Source organism: Colius striatus, chromosome Z, assembly GCF_028858725.1.
Source record: "Colius striatus isolate bColStr4 chromosome Z, bColStr4.1.hap1, whole genome shotgun sequence".
Classification (NCBI taxonomy): Eukaryota; Metazoa; Chordata; class Aves; order Coliiformes; family Coliidae; genus Colius; species Colius striatus.
In genome coordinates, this window is record NC_084790.1 from 62,343,000 (window position 1) to 62,358,604 (window position 15,605).

At 40.0% G+C, this 15,605-nt stretch overlaps 1 protein-coding gene across 1 annotated transcript in view; it reads left to right on the top strand.

Annotated features, from left to right (window-relative positions):
- Window positions 1–10,623, top strand: part of LOC133628730 (aldehyde dehydrogenase 1A1-like) — a 28,438-nt gene extending 17,815 nt beyond the window's left edge. The window contains exons 7-13 of the mRNA XM_062017491.1: window positions 134–247; window positions 2,328–2,430; window positions 3,126–3,310; window positions 5,707–5,871; window positions 7,067–7,224; window positions 8,437–8,511; window positions 10,020–10,623. Coding sequence (XP_061873475.1) covers window positions 134–247; window positions 2,328–2,430; window positions 3,126–3,310; window positions 5,707–5,871; window positions 7,067–7,224; window positions 8,437–8,511; window positions 10,020–10,092 — 873 coding nt within the window. The 3' untranslated portion in view covers window positions 10,093–10,623. The remainder of the gene's footprint in view (window positions 1–133; window positions 248–2,327; window positions 2,431–3,125; window positions 3,311–5,706; window positions 5,872–7,066; window positions 7,225–8,436; window positions 8,512–10,019) is intronic.
- The last annotated feature ends 4,982 nt before the right edge of the window (window positions 10,624–15,605 follow it).

Below are 15,605 nucleotides of genomic sequence, written 5' to 3' on the forward strand. Positions count from 1 at the left end.
CCAGGGCTGAAGAACACCTGTATGACTGAGAAAAAGTGTCTGGAAAACTGGAAAGGGAAGTAAGACTGTATGGGACATGTTCTTCTAGTCATCGTCCTTCACCAAATTTACAAGGTTCTCTCTTCTAACACAGGCAGGATTTCCACCTGGAGTTGTGAATATTGTGCCAGGTTTCGGACCCACTGCAGGAGCAGCAATTTCTCACCACATGGATATAGATAAAGTAGCTTTCACGGGCTCAACAGAGGTACTATAATGAATACCAAAAAATATAGCCAGGAAATGTGACCCTGTGATCTCAGCAATGATTTAATGTCTAACTACTTCTATGTAACTATTTCAACTTTTCCTCTTTCTTTTGGCTGCTGGTTTGCTAAACAAAATCTGTTTAATGATTTGTTGGTTATTGCTAAATGTAAACATATTTAAGTAACATTTACATTGCAGGAGAACCCTTCAAACAAGAGCACTCTGAGATCCAATAGATTCTAGTGTATCAAGGCTATTTTTAGTCGGTTCTTTTAACAAGAAAACCTTTCCATAACTTTCTGCTTGCTTCTGTTTTAAGAATAATTATTTTTTAATGTGCAAGAAGTGAAACAGACTGTGCTCTGTTCATCGTTACTTTTAATAAGAGGACGGTAGGAAGATATTTCAGAAATCTCACTCCTGGTTCTGCACACATTCAGGTGAGGTGATTTGTGACATTTCAGTGATAAAATATGCATTGAATATGTATCAGTTTAATAATTGAAAGGAAGGTCACTGTTAATTTTAACTAAATCTTCCCTCTGAAGAGCTGTAGGCATTATTATCAAATATTTCTCAGTGCTGGCATTATATAACTGTATCCCGAACACAGTATATGATATTGATTGTCTGTATGCATGCTACACGTGAGAGCTGCCAACCGGTCTCTTAACTTCTTGGATGTACACTCCAAAGACAAATATCATTGCTGCACGTCAACAGTCAGTACACACTGCATGCAAGAGTTGTATTTGCTCTTAGAAATCTTTAGCTCTAAAGTAACAGGAAATTAAAACAACCAAAAACCTGATGCCTGAGAGATATCCCATAGATGATCCCAATAGACACTAACAATTCCCAATGTCCCACCTTTGGACCAGAGAGTTTATTCACAGACTTTCACGACAAAACTTTTCTGACGGAGTACATTAGCAGTGAGAAATGAAGGCAGGAAAGTTGACAGAGGCAGAAAGGTATCTGACGTCTGCTACACACAGACTAACACTACAAAGGCTACAAACATGTTTTTCACCTCACAGCTGTGGTGACTTACCCCCAGCTGTGTGTCAGGTGCCATGGTCCAGTCAGTTCATCACAGATGGTCTTTGCTGCTGCTTCATCTCAGGGGGAGGACTCCTCACACTTCCCTTGCTACAGTATGGGGTTCCTCCCATGGGAGATAGTCCTCACCAAACTTCACCAGCATGGGTCTTTCCAGTGTGTCACAAAGTCCACAGATAGGGCTTGCCTCACCATGGCCTTCACCACAGGTTACAGAGGAATCACTCACCCACTCCCTGGGCATCTCTTCCACCTCATTCTCCACTAACCTAAGTGTCTGCAGAAATATTGCTCTCACATTCTCACTCCCTTCTGCAGATGCAGTTATAGCACCTGCCGAGTAACTTCTTCCCCTTCTCAAGCACACTAATCCACAGAGGTGTTACCTCAATCACTAATTGGCCCAGCCTTGGTCAGCGGCAGGTCCATCTTGGAGCTCACTGGCACTGGCCCTGTCAGATACAGGGGAAGCTTCTAGCAGCTCTTTTTTAAAAGAAGTCTTCCTGCAGTGCCCCGCTACCAAAACTTGGCCACACAAACCCTCTACAACAGCTGTTCTAAGGGTGAGGGTTCTCCTTTGCAGGGTCCGTTTCCTCTTCGTATTTCTTCTCAGGAAGAAACCGAAATAATACTTTTTCTCCTATACCCTTTGTGCATCCAAGAGCTTTCCCACACAGAAAATAGGAATTTCAGACCTATGGGAATAACTGGCAGAGAAGAAATCAGTGCCCACTTTAGATTACAGGTATAAGCAGTTTTAGTGGTGGCAACCAAAGAAGCATCAGACATCTTTGTCAATTAACATACACATCCAGGGGGAAACACTTCTAGAAAGCCTTCCTGGTTTCTTGACTGCAAGTCGTCTGCACCCTGAATCTTCTTGTCCTTTTGTTTTTATTATTATTTTTTTGTTCTTTCTACAATTACCAGGATAGCAGATAACTGTGAACGGATTTTTCACTCTTGAGGGACTCAGAGAAGTGTAATTGAAGTCACAGTAGTTTTCTCTGTTTTAGGTTGGCAAACTGGTTAAAGAAGCAGCAGGGAAGAGCAATCTGAAGAGAGTTACATTGGAACTGGGAGGAAAAAGCCCTAACATTATATTTGCCGATGCAGACTGTTAGTAACATTTTTGCCATATAAACCTACTCTTTTGCAACTCTCATGTTCTTTCTTTTTTCTGTGTCAGTACATTATTGGTACTTGTTTTGTGAAAGAGTAATTTTTAGTCTTCTGGTCCCACCACACTTTTAAGTTAGATTGGCACCAAAAATTAGCAGCTCCTGAAGAGATACGAAGCTCTGATTACTTCTTCGCTCTTTCTCTAAGTAAAGATCATCCTAACGAAAGATGCAGGTGGAACCAAAAGCAGCTAGACAGAACTTACGCAGGTTTATTAACTTGCTAGCTGAATATCCTTCTCTGTACTGCTAATAAGTACTGCTAAGCCTTCTCTGGCTTTTTCAAAACCTGCCTGGACACATTCCCGTGCAACCTGATCAAGGTGGACCTGCTTTAGCAGGGGGATTGGACTAGATGATCTCTAAAGGTCCCTTCCGAATCCTATGATTCTATGATTCTGTGATCTACATTTCACTTCAGCAACTGAACTGTGTGTTTGTCTAGGTACTCCATGCTGCTCTTGATAAGAGTAGTTTTAGACCTAAGTAAATGGATGAATATCTGTGCTTTAAAGGCTCATAAAAATAAAAAGTGCTAAATGGGGAGAGGACGTGGAGTGACAAAGATTTTTAAGGAATTCATGCCACGACCATCTGAGTTTATTATCTGATGAGCTGTGTTTTTCTTTGCAGTGGACAGCGCTGTGGAATTTGCACATATCGGTCTGTTTTACCACCAGGGACAATGTTGTATAGCAGGATCCCGGATTTTTGTGGAAGAGCCTATTTATGACGAGTTTGTTCGCCGCAGCATTGAAAGAGCAAAGAAATACACTCTTGGAAATCCTCTGTTGCCTGGTGTACAGCAAGGCCCTCAAGTAAGTAATGGTAGCTGTTTCCAGCACAATTGTGACATGACATCACAGCTTAATGTCATTCTAAACCTATTGTTGCATTAGCTTCAAGACTAAGTACAACTGTCTAGTGGTTAATCTTGAGGACCTGGAGGAAGAACCTGGAGTGATGGTTGGTTGGGCACTGCCATAGGCTAAAGGGTGACTTTGTTTCTCTCTCCTACTTCATTTTCTTGTGGAACAGGAAAAACTATAGTGACCTGAAATGCTCCAAGGCAAGAGCTGGGAAAGTGCAAGTATGATCATTCAGGTCAGAGACTGCTAACACTGTATTCCAACACTGCTACTGTAAGTGTGTAGCCTGAGAAAGTAGAATTTAGTCATGTCTTTCACCCTTTTACAAATGAGAGACAAAAGTTTACTTTTACTATTGAGTGAAACCACAACAACAAAAAAGCATTACTGAAAACATTTGAAAAGGCATGAAGAATCTTTTCTCCTCCAGTAGCATCACTTGCCTCGCTAAACCTTTCCCTTCTTTGCCAGCTTCAGCAGAAATCCTAACTTACTCACAAGATAGTGAAGTTTCTTCCCTTAGAACGGGTAGGAACTCATTTAGCGGAAAATGGTTACCACGAAGTTTGGGTGCATTTCTTTTGGGCTAATTATGTTAAATATTTCTTTATGTTTTCACATTACTTGGTGTACTTTAACTACTTTTTTTTCTAGAAACAAACAAAAATGATAGTCTGTATCAGGCACATTCACTGTTCTGTCTTCTCAGAGAGCCTCCTTGAAAGGCATATTCATCCTCCAGTCCACAGGCCCTCTGGGTCAGCATCTGCCTCAGGCACTAAGTTTGGATAACACTTTGCACAGTGGTCACCAAAGAACAGCCAAGACCCTGCTGGAATTAAAGATCATGCATATGCTAATTCTCACATTATTAAGTAAAATAACGATGATAATAATAACAAAGGAACTTGTGACAGCAATGTGAGTGGTATCATCTAAACCCCATCTTCTTCCAGATGTTTATGCACTAGAGATCCTTGGCCACCAGAGTAGCAGAAATTTTATGTCTTCAGCATGCAGTAAGGCAATTGTTTGAAAGCACAGTGACAAAGGGAGTACAGTGAACTAAAAATCACCTTCTTATACACATCCTCATAAATTCATATCTTTATAAATAGAAACTTGTATCATGGCAGTAGCTGAATAACTGTTTAGTCTAATACACATCAAGGGTTCCCAGAACCTTCAAAAATATTGATGTGTTCTTTGACTTGACTAAAAGTTGTTCCTTAAACTGCAGTGCAACTCTTTTATTGCACAAAGAGAACAAGATGCACACCTACTCCACGGGCTAATGAGTATGATTACAGAGAAGAAGCTTCTGTGCAAGAGATTACTTAAAAATTATCTCAGTGCTTTCATTAAACAGTGCTTGAAGGGCTGAACTCTGAAAGAGTGAAGCAAAGAATCATAAAAATTGAACAAATTTTAGATTTTTTTCTAAAAGAAATTAGTTTTGCCATTTACTATTGAGTAATATAAATGCTGTCTTGCCCACAATTTCCCTTCAGGCCTGAAGCAGGGATTGCTTGATTTGGAGATGAGAGGAGATGATGTGTGATCCTAGTCCCCATTTACGCTATTTCCTTTTATCTACTAAAAACTAGAAGGGTTTAGAGAAATGTACGTGCCTATTGTACCACCACTATAAACTCCTTTTCCAGTCAAAGATCCTAATTTTGTTATACCATATTACCAACCTGCAATATTCTTGGCAGATGTTCAAAATCTTGGTAGGCTTGAGCAAACAGCTTGGCTTCATGCCATTAAAAAGCTGCCATCTCTCTTTCTCAAACCACACATGTATGTGTACTTCTTTCACAAATAGGTCAGAATGAACTGAAAGCAGCAATGACTTTCATTTCTGTTTCATTGCTGCATTTTAACATCCTTTAACAGTTTAGGAAAAAAGTGTGACCAGTTTCCCTGACCTGGTAAAATGCAGAAGAGTCTTATTGGCTAGATCAAGCCCTCTGTTATTTCCTGCAGAGTCAAGCTCAGCAACTTTTATTTTGACTTGCAGTTGACAAGAGTACTGGGAGAAGTACAAAACACTTTCACTACACAGGTCTTTTTCTTTTTTGCCAAAGGAAACCAGGATATCAGTCCCTCTGTTGCCGATCCTCCTATACCAAGATTTCTGACTGTTGATCTATTTGAGAAAAAAATGCATGCAAATGTTTGAGGAGTTAGTGTCAAGAATAATTACAGAGCTCTCCAGCTGTTGCATTTCAGCAAGTGGAATTGAACAAAGCTGGGTCTTTCCTAGATTTTGGTTAACGAGCTAGAACAACACTTGTTATCAGTGTGTGCTGATTTCATTCCTGCAACGTCTTTTCATTTAGATTGATAAGGAGCAGTTTGGCAAAATCCTAGAGCTAATTGAGAGTGGGAAAAAAGAAGGAGCCAAACTGGAATGTGGAGGAGGTCCATGGGGAAACAAAGGTTACTTCATCCAGCCCACGGTGTTTTCAAATGTTACAGATGATATGCGCATCGCCAAAGAAGAGGTAAATGAATTCTTGGCCGCCTGTACTCTCACTGGAGACTGTCTGTTTAAATGTCTGTGCAACATTTAAATGTCTGTGACCATTTAGAAAGTCAAGAGGCTGCATAAAAACACTCTCAATAAATCTGTCATTCCATCCCGGCGGTGTTTAAAATGCTTTGCTTGATTTTTTAGCCCCGTTTCATTGAGTCAATCGGGGTGAGGGAGAGGAGTATGAGGCTGACCTGTTTTTAAAACACGCATCTTGATTAAAAACTGCTGCCATTGTGCTGCAACTGCTGTCCGTTATACTTCTCCATACTAGAAAGCTGTTTCAAAGTTGTTACAAGTCTGGGCACTGCTTTACATAGGCAGCGATACTGCTGGTGTAGTCTGCTGAACATGCCTGGTACATTCAACAAGAGTCAACACACTGATTTGAAATGAACACCAGAGCATCTAGAATTATTTCTGACAGGCAGAGAGCTGTGTAAGAAGTAGTTTGGATTGTTTCTGCCAGTCTGGGAGGCAGGTAAGAAAACACACAGAGTTCTGTTTCCTCACAGAACAAGGAGTTCCCTTTGGGTCAGCACTACAAGGACTGCTTCTCTCCAACTATTTTGATTGTATTGAATAATGAAAGCCCAGAAAGCCAAGGCAATTTAAGGAATACCCAGATTCTGAACACCTCCCAGGACAATCCACTGGAAAACTCGTGATCTATGGTCATGGAAGTAGTTACGTATGGTAATGTCCACCTGCCCTACACAGTCTTGGCACTGTGTGCTGGGCATGGGCAGCTCTGGCTGAGAACACAGAGCGGTGCTGGGGGGAAAGTCAAGCCTAGGGGACTATGATCTTGTAAAGTACCCACAAGGAAAACAGAATTAGTCATTTCACTGGGCATATATGCCCAGTTGAGCAGCTACCTGTAGAGATAAAGGGTCTAATAGAAAACTTAAGGAGAAGTTGAATGTCTTTCTCAACCCTAAACTTGCAGCTGACCTAGAAAAGGGTAGTTTGTTGGTTACCGTTAGACTATAAAAATTTTCTCTTCCTGTGAATTTGGCAAGCCTTTTAGAACTCTGTTCTGAGATGTACACTCCTGAATGAATAAATCTGGGAATAAGTCCATCTGATCAAAACACATTTTAAAATTATAAATTATTTACTGTGGTAATTAGTCCACTTCATATGTTTACATATGTCTGAAACAGATATTTGGACCGGTTCAACAAATCATGAAGTTTAAAACTGTAGATGAAGTTATCAAGAGGGCAAATAATACTACCTATGGCTTAGCAGCAGCAGTTTTTACCAAAGACATTGACAAAGCACTGACGTTTGCAGCTGCCCTTCAGGCTGGAACAGTGTGGTAAGTAAGGGGATTTTTTATTCTCCCTTCAGAACTGCAGGTGCCAGTAGCAGTAATTGTAGGACATTTTAACATTTCTTTGGGTGGTACACTTTCATCCTTCAGTTCCTTGTTATCTTTTTCACCCTCACCATTCCATACCTTGATGAACAGAAAACATATGAGTGTTTTCACTGTCACTGATAGAGACCTGCTTTCCCCTACAATGCACCAGAAAAAGAAAAACCATTTTTATGAGAAGTGTCCATTTTACATTTTCTCTGGAAGAACTTGCAACTACCACAAATTCCTGCCCAAGTCTCACAGTTAAAAATAAGTCAATAGTTTTCACTTAGGAATTGACATTCTTAAATGGAAGAGAGTTTAAAATAAAAGTAGACTGTTTTTCACTCTTACATGATTGCTGGTCTAACTAGGAACCACTTTTGTAGAAACTAGTAGACTGTCAGCAGGAGTAATTGTGGGATATCACAGAATCATAGAATGGCAGGGGGGTTGGAAGGAACTGCTAAAGATTGTCTAGTTCAACCCCTCTGCTCAAGCAGGTCCACCTAGATCAGGTCACTCAGGAATCCACCATCTAGGTGGGTTTTGAAAACCACCAGAGGAGACTCCACACTCTTCCTGGGCATATAAAAATAAAGAATATCTAGTATAACAGTGCTGGAAAACAAAAAGAGCTTCTCATGTAGGAAGCAGGATGCACATTCTGCCCAAACTCTTCCTACTACAAATTCCACTGAGAAATTCCTTTCTTATTTCTTATTCTATTTTTGTTCCCAACCACAATGCAGAACATGGTTCAACATTGAGTAGAAGCAAACAAAATTTTCTAAATATATACTGCAGCCATCTGAATTTTTCTATTGTAATTGTACCTGTAGAAAACTTAACTGTGACTAGTCTTTGGTTTGAGACTTTATGCACTGCTTACAAAGGACTTTTCTCAAACACATTAGAGAAAGGTAAGGCTATCACTCTGCATGCAGACTCCTAGTGAATGTTAGAATCTTAATCACCAGTGTCATTTCAGGTAATGCTTTGTTTAATTGAACCTTGCTGTTTATAAATTTTGCAAATATAAAAACATATCCATATATAGATGTAATTTTGTGCCTATCATCATACTTTTTTTACAGTCCACAGAAAAACACTTTTCAGAAGTTAAAAAAGTTATTTCACACTGATTAATGTAATTTCCTATTCCTCCAGGGTTAATTGTTACGGTGCATCATCTGTTCAGTGTCCTTTTGGAGGATTTAAGATGTCAGGAAATGGACGAGAAATGTAAGTAAATACTTTTAAATACAGGAACTGCAAAAAGAAATTCCAAACCTCAACTTTATGTATTGAAAACTAAGATATCCAGTTTGAAGGTTTTTTTCTGGTCGATATGGTGTTTAAAGACCTCATGTTATCAGAGACAATGTCAAGCAAAGGATTCCTCTATAAAACAAATACGGAGATTACTTGCATAATTTTTTTACTTTCCATTTTTAACAGCTTGCAGTTTACTGATCTGCAAAGCTGATCTTTTTCAACAGCAGTTTTACCATACATTCCACTTTGGTCAAAAGGTATGACAAAAAATACTCTACTGCGTTATCAAAAATTTGGTCCACAATAATTTAGGCCATTACTAGCAGGGAATGTTTTACATTTGCTGGGTGCCAAAAGTTGGGAGATCCTCAATTCTGAATTACAGCCTTCTGCAGAAACGTTTTTGGAATTTATTTGGTGGAAACAGCAGGACAACAATAATAGGCTATCATGAAGATGAACACTCTCTCTAACAGTGCATTTTGAAGGAGTTAAGCCTTTGCACAACTGAAGAGTTTTCAAAATCACAATTAGCAGACCAATAAATGCTCCCACTAAACAGCAAGGATGGAAGTTTACACCAGATAGATGTTTATGTGGACAAAATTTTATCAATGTGTGGCAACTAATTTTAGGAGAGGAAGAAATATGGGGGGAAAAAACACACAGAAATAATCAGGAAGTTGGTGTGTTAAACTGTTGACTTCCTTGAATCTCAGAATTAAATTCCCTTTCAAAATCTTGGAATGAAAATGTCATTATGAATTAATGTGACACATTAAAAGAATGCCTCCTCAAAAATGAAGAGAATAGAAAACATCTTCCCACTGCACAAGAGCCCTGAGCACAAATTTATATTTTGCATACATATGCATCTAGTAAGATGACAGTGAGAACTGGATAACGTGATAGTGTAGCAAAGCCTTGCTCAGTAAAACAGCCAATTCTGTCTCAATAGTTTGACTGTGTCAGGTGTCACATCATTAATCATGTCAAATCTAGAATCATGAGCAAGCCACCTCTCATCACGTAAAATGTTAAGGGTAGAATTGTCCTTACAACGTGTTGGTAAAATCCAGGTGTTAAACACAAGGGAGATATAGTCCACTACGAAATCCCCTAGAGACTGAAGAACACCTGGAGATGAAGCGTCTATTCTTTGACTACAGAAAACTCTTGACTGAGAGGACAGCCTTTGCACAAAACTTGTGAGGCATGTTTGTGAAGACCTAGCTTGTGCCTGTTTTGCTGCACAGAAGCCCAGTTTAGACATGTACTAAATGCAAAGACACATAATTGTTACCTCTCACACTTTTCTCGGGAGACAGTCGCTGTACTTTTGAAAAGGCTTCTAGCAGCAGTCATACTTAATCTGCATCTGGCCAGTTGCACAACACCACTGAAAATCCTACCCAGGATATAACTCATATAAAAAGCATTACCGCAAATATTGCTCTTTTTTTTCTTTTATCTAGGGGAGAGTATGGCCTGCATGAGTACACAGAAGTTAAGACTGTCACGATCAAAATCCCACAGAAGAACTCGTAATGCTGCTTGAGGTGCAGAATGTAGTGCCTTCGGAAGAATCTGAATTCTGAAAGGCTTTGTCTCCCAAATCATTCATTAATCTTTTTGCTTCCTGACTGTATAAGTGGTACTTCATTACATTAACAATACGAAGAGCAATGTAGAACATTTTAATGTGCTTAACTGTGGAAAGGAAACTTCAGTGTTTGCTACATGGATAACTAAGTTTTAAATTCATGTTTGCAAAGAGCAGTGTTTTCATTTCAGTGGAAGGTCTCTGTAGTGCTCTGACGATGTTCCACTTTCAATATATTCTGCAGATATGGTTTGAATTTATGCGCTTTTCTAAAGGACAAGACCTCCGCCTTTTCTTTTCATTGTGGCCTTAACAAAAGCACTTACGATCAATTAGCAGATAGATACTTTTCTGTGACTTTAGAAAACATAGATTTCTTCTAGACACATTTCTCAGACTACTGAATCTGTTCATCATAGTACACAATGTAATCTGGAAATTATTAGACCGTATTAAAATCTGCCTTCAAACCCTCACATTGCTCATTAGTCTTTTTTAGAAAACTGGTTAACCACTGGGCTCTAAGTAGCATTTATTTTGTAATCCTAAAGAGGAACTGTTGTTCTACTGGTGTGCTTAGGTCATCGGAAGTATTCTGTCTTGGCTATACGGAGACCAGAGTCCCTAATTCTTTGATAATATTATAAATAGAAAAATACAAACACATAGAACACTGTGCAATTTGCAAAGAGACAGTACCTGTCCTTGTAGTGATAAGTACGTATAAAAAACTCCAGTCTTAGCAGATAACCAGGAAGAAATTTTGAAGGGAAAGAAGAGAAGGGGATGTGAGGGAAAGCAGTCTCCTTTGCGTTTTATACCTGCTCTCTTCTGTTCTGCATATAACTTGCATGTTTTCCTTCCTCCTCTTTCCTCTAGTCCATTGTTTCTCTTCATCTTTTTTATTCATTCTCTTCTCTTTTCACACAGTTGCTTATTCTCATTAAGACACTCTGCAGGTATATGTGCCAAAGCCGGCATAGCCTCTGAAGTGTCTCTGTCTGTGCAGCTTCTGTGTTTCACAATTCTCTGACAGCACAGCTATCAGCACCCTCCCATGGCCAGTCACCATCAGCAGCCACCCAGATAAGCTCTGGGACAGTGTTCTACAGGCACCAAGCACAGCAATTACATACCCTGCTACCAACAGGCCCGTATTTTCTCTGGACTGAATGCAGAGCCACAGTTCATCTCTTGCAAGGAAGCATCAGCCTTACACACAAGTTACACGCAAGCTCTGCCCATTAGCAAGAACATAGCACACCACAAAGTTTTAAGCAACCACTATAGACAACTTGCACAATGTTGAAAGGAATGGTAGTTTGCTTGTTTGGATATGCTCAACAACATTTATTGCTTATTCTTTTTTTCAATAAGGTGATGAGAACAAAATTCATATTAGGCTTTCATGACTTTTCTCTGGAAAACAACTCTTCTCTAGATATCTTTTTCATGGAGTTAAGACCTAGATCTAGGACTTGTGACAAAGGGATGCCACTTCACAGACCTCCATACTACCTGTTCTTGAAAGGTGGCCTTTCCAAATCTCATACGTTTGCCTCTGAAATGATTTCATTGGCCATCTGTCCTGGGTTTGGCTGGGATAGGGTTAACTGTCCCTAGCCGGTTTATTGTCAGGACTTGTGATCCCATGAGGAACCCAGGCTGGAGCAATCTGTCCCTGAAGGACTGTTCTCCTGGTGGATGACTCACACTGGGGCAGTGTGTGAGAAGCGTTTTGTGAGGAGCAGTTTGTGAGAAGCTGTAGCCCATTGGAAGAACCCACGCTGGAGAAGTTCATGAGGGACTGTCTCCCATGGGAGGGACCCCACAATGTAGCAGTGGGAAGTGTGATGAGGCCTTTCTGTGATAGGAAGCAGCGGCAGAGTCCATCTGTAATGAGCTGACTGTAACCCCCATCCCTGTGCCACTTAGGGGGGAAGGAAGGGGAGTCCCAGGAAGAGGAGGAGTGGGGGGAGGTGTTTTTAAGATGGTTTTATTTCTCATCTCCCTGCTCCTATTGTTTCTTTAATAAAACCAACCTTTCTCTCCCTAAGTTGAATCTGGTTTGCCCATGACACTAATTGCCAAGTGATCTCTCCATCCTTATCTCAACTCACAAGCTGTTTGTTATATTTCTCTCTTTCGCCTGTCCAGTCTGGGAGGGGGAGTGATTTTTTCACTCGGTGGACAGGGGGACAAACCACCACACCATCTTTGTCAAACAAACCCAATTCTGGTCCCAGATGAAAAAACAAGTAATAAAATAGCAGAAGGAAAAGGTTAGGGTTTCAGAATAATTACCAGAAATTGTGCAGCAGAGGAAAACATACAGACAAAAGCACAGAAATCAAAAGAAATACTACATTAAGGGAAAAGAAATTTAAAAAAATAAAGAAATAAGCTGTAGAGAAGAATGACACAACACTCTAAAAGATCTTAAAAGTCGTAATAAACATAGTATTGGAGAAAACTGGGAAACAATGAAAGACTAAATATTTTTAAACAGTGGAGTGCAGTGTACAGGGCAGCAATGGGTCTTTGTAAATCTCTACTATTCAAACTCTACTTTTACTGAAGTGAGTTGTTCAAGTCTCAACAGGGGATAAATGAGTCAAATGACAGTAGGTCTACATTTATACTTCGGTTTAGATCAGGAGTGCACTTCTGAAATTATATTCCTGATCATCCCCACCTGCCTTCTTTGGTTTATATGGAAAAGAGAAGCAGAAGCAAAATGGGGTGCCTTTTTGATGACACTAAGCCACAAGACACACACTTGGCTTTTGTCTGCTGTGATCCAACCATTAACAACCTTTCAGTTCTTAGAAGCAGACTAGGGCTACCCTGCAGCAACTCGTCTCTGACTGTGTAGGTAATTGGTTCTCATCCCCTCACAGTGTCCTTTGGCAGCACAGGACTGCAAATCCAGTCCTACCAGCCTATGCTGCCCACAACTGCAAGAACAAGCAAACGACCACTTTGAAATATAACCCAAAGAAAGAGAAAACTCAACAAAAACAGAGTGGATTAAATCCACCTTTACATGCATGTACGTTTTCTTTTTTACAATGCCTGAAATATTTTAATACAGCTTTGGCAATATTCTGAAGCTATTTGAGTTCTTATTTGACAGTTTTTTCCTCTTAACAGCAAATAAAAGAAGGCTGGCAATGGTCTTGTTTTATCAATTTGAGTGTTTCAGTGTGCTCAAAATGTAGCATCCAGTAGCTATATCCAGGGGTAATGGACAAAGGATGGGGGTTAAGCTAGATGATCTCTAGAGTCCCCTTCCAACTTTAAATTCTCGTTTTTTCAAAAAGCCTTGAGAAGGAGAAGCATTTCCATGTGTATATTAAGCATGACAGAGTGAAAGAGGGAGAAGAGCAAATGAAGACAAAGACTACCATTCAACCAAGGTGAAACACACAAGTTTTTCACCAGGGTCAAGTATTGCTTTGCGTTAATCTGATGACACATTGCCACTGTTCCCAAGAGATGCCAATGTAAAGAAATACACCTTTTGGCATCTGGTATGTTTAAGGAATTCAATTATCTGTGTGTTTGCCTAAGACACTTCAGATATGTTTGAATATCTCAAACAAGGGCTGAATGGATTGCATTATTTGATTACAAGAGCATTAGTTCACAGTGTACAACAAAGTGTTCAATCCAGAAGAATTTCAGAATATGGTCTCATTTGTTCCTTAATTGACTAGTTACTATCTCAGAGTCAAAGTCAGGAGAAGATTTTTCTCCACGGTGCTCACACTCGTAGTACTAAGACATTCTCTCTGTGAGTACAAGACTTGTCCTTTCACAATCAAGGCTGCTTGCAACCGTGTTCATAGTATTAAAGACTTCATCCGACGGTGAAATACCTTTGCTATGTCTTTGCATTGTATCTGCACATGGGTAGGGTGGCTTGTGACCACCCAGTCCGAGAAAGAACGAATGAGGACTAAAACTCTGAAAACATTATAAGGGTGATTAAGGATATTCCTTCTTTCTGGGCTTGAATCACTATCATGTTTCTTCTGTTAGAAACCAAAGCAGCAACACTGAAACTTACTGGGATGAAACACAAGAAGAGTAATAGTTGATCTCTGTGTAAATATTGCTTATAATGTTATTGAAGTTGCAGTCAGCATTTCACCGAGCGTAAAAGTTACATAAGAGAAGCGGACTTGCTGTACTTCTTTTCAAAGCTCCGGAAAACTGGCTGCTATAGTCAGCTGCAATTACTAAATTTATAGTTTACGTTTAGATTGAAATGGTGATATTTAGGCCTTGTTTTCCAAGACAGTAGGTGTCTGAGTACTATTTTTCCAGGGAAGTTTCCATCCCCTTGCTGCTATTGCATGTCTACCTTTACATTTCAAGAAAGTATGACCGAGGAAATGTTTTTACAGTCGTCTTGGAAAGTTACTTCTTTCAGGCAATTTTACACCGTACAGATAAACAAGTCCTTGAGGTCCTGAACACCATTGTCTTGCCATCACCAAGGCCGTCCCTGTCCTATCCTCTGCCTCTGGCACACTATTTTTTTTAAGAGGACCGAAGCTGTTGAATGGCAACAGCAAGACGGGAATCTTCAGGCTGCTTCAGCCAAAACAGTGAAGCTATAAGGAATTCTCACTCTGTCTTAAGAAAGAAAAATACTGATAATCCCCAACTGCCAGATATCCAGGTCTTAAGGCAGATGAGAGAAGATACGCGTCAAACATTCAGAGCAAGAAAGACATCTGGCTTGGATAAGGAGTGAAAATTCTCCAATGAGGTAGGTTTTAGGGAGGAATTTGAAAGATGTGAGATTTTGGCAGGGAAACGGACTTGGTTGGAGGAGAGTGGGATACTCCCTCTGGGACACAAAAGTTAAGTGCAGAAGAGGCAGTGTCAAGAGGGAGAAAGGAAGGGAGCAATAGCTGAAGTATAAGAAGTCAGACAAGGAATGAAAGCAAAGAATCACCTTGAGCTTCTGAAAGATCCCCCTGTAAAGTCTGATTATAATTCTGCAACAGTTAACGTTTAGCACCTGAAATGTCCTTCCCCAGTCGCTCCATCATCATGTTTGCTGTCTTGATTGTATTTGTTCTCCCTGAGAGAACTGAGTATCAGCTGTTGAAAATCCAGCTCAATAAACAGTTCTCAAAGGGCAGCAGCAAAGATGGTTCGTATACAGACTAATAAATTGGCCATGCACGAGCAAGTAGCCATAGTTGCTTTTGTGCGTTACCAGCAGGCATTCCAGGGAGATTTGGAACATGTATTAACCACAATGCAATAAGGCTGTCCTCAATGGGAACACAACAGAAGTAGCTAGCTCTTCAAGAAAAAATGTTGCTACTGGTGGTTATTGAGCTGAGGGTACTAAGGATTTAGAAGCAAGCAAGCTAGAAGAGACAGCAGCAAGGTGGTTTGGTTTATTATTTCAGTATATATCCTCATATTGCTTATA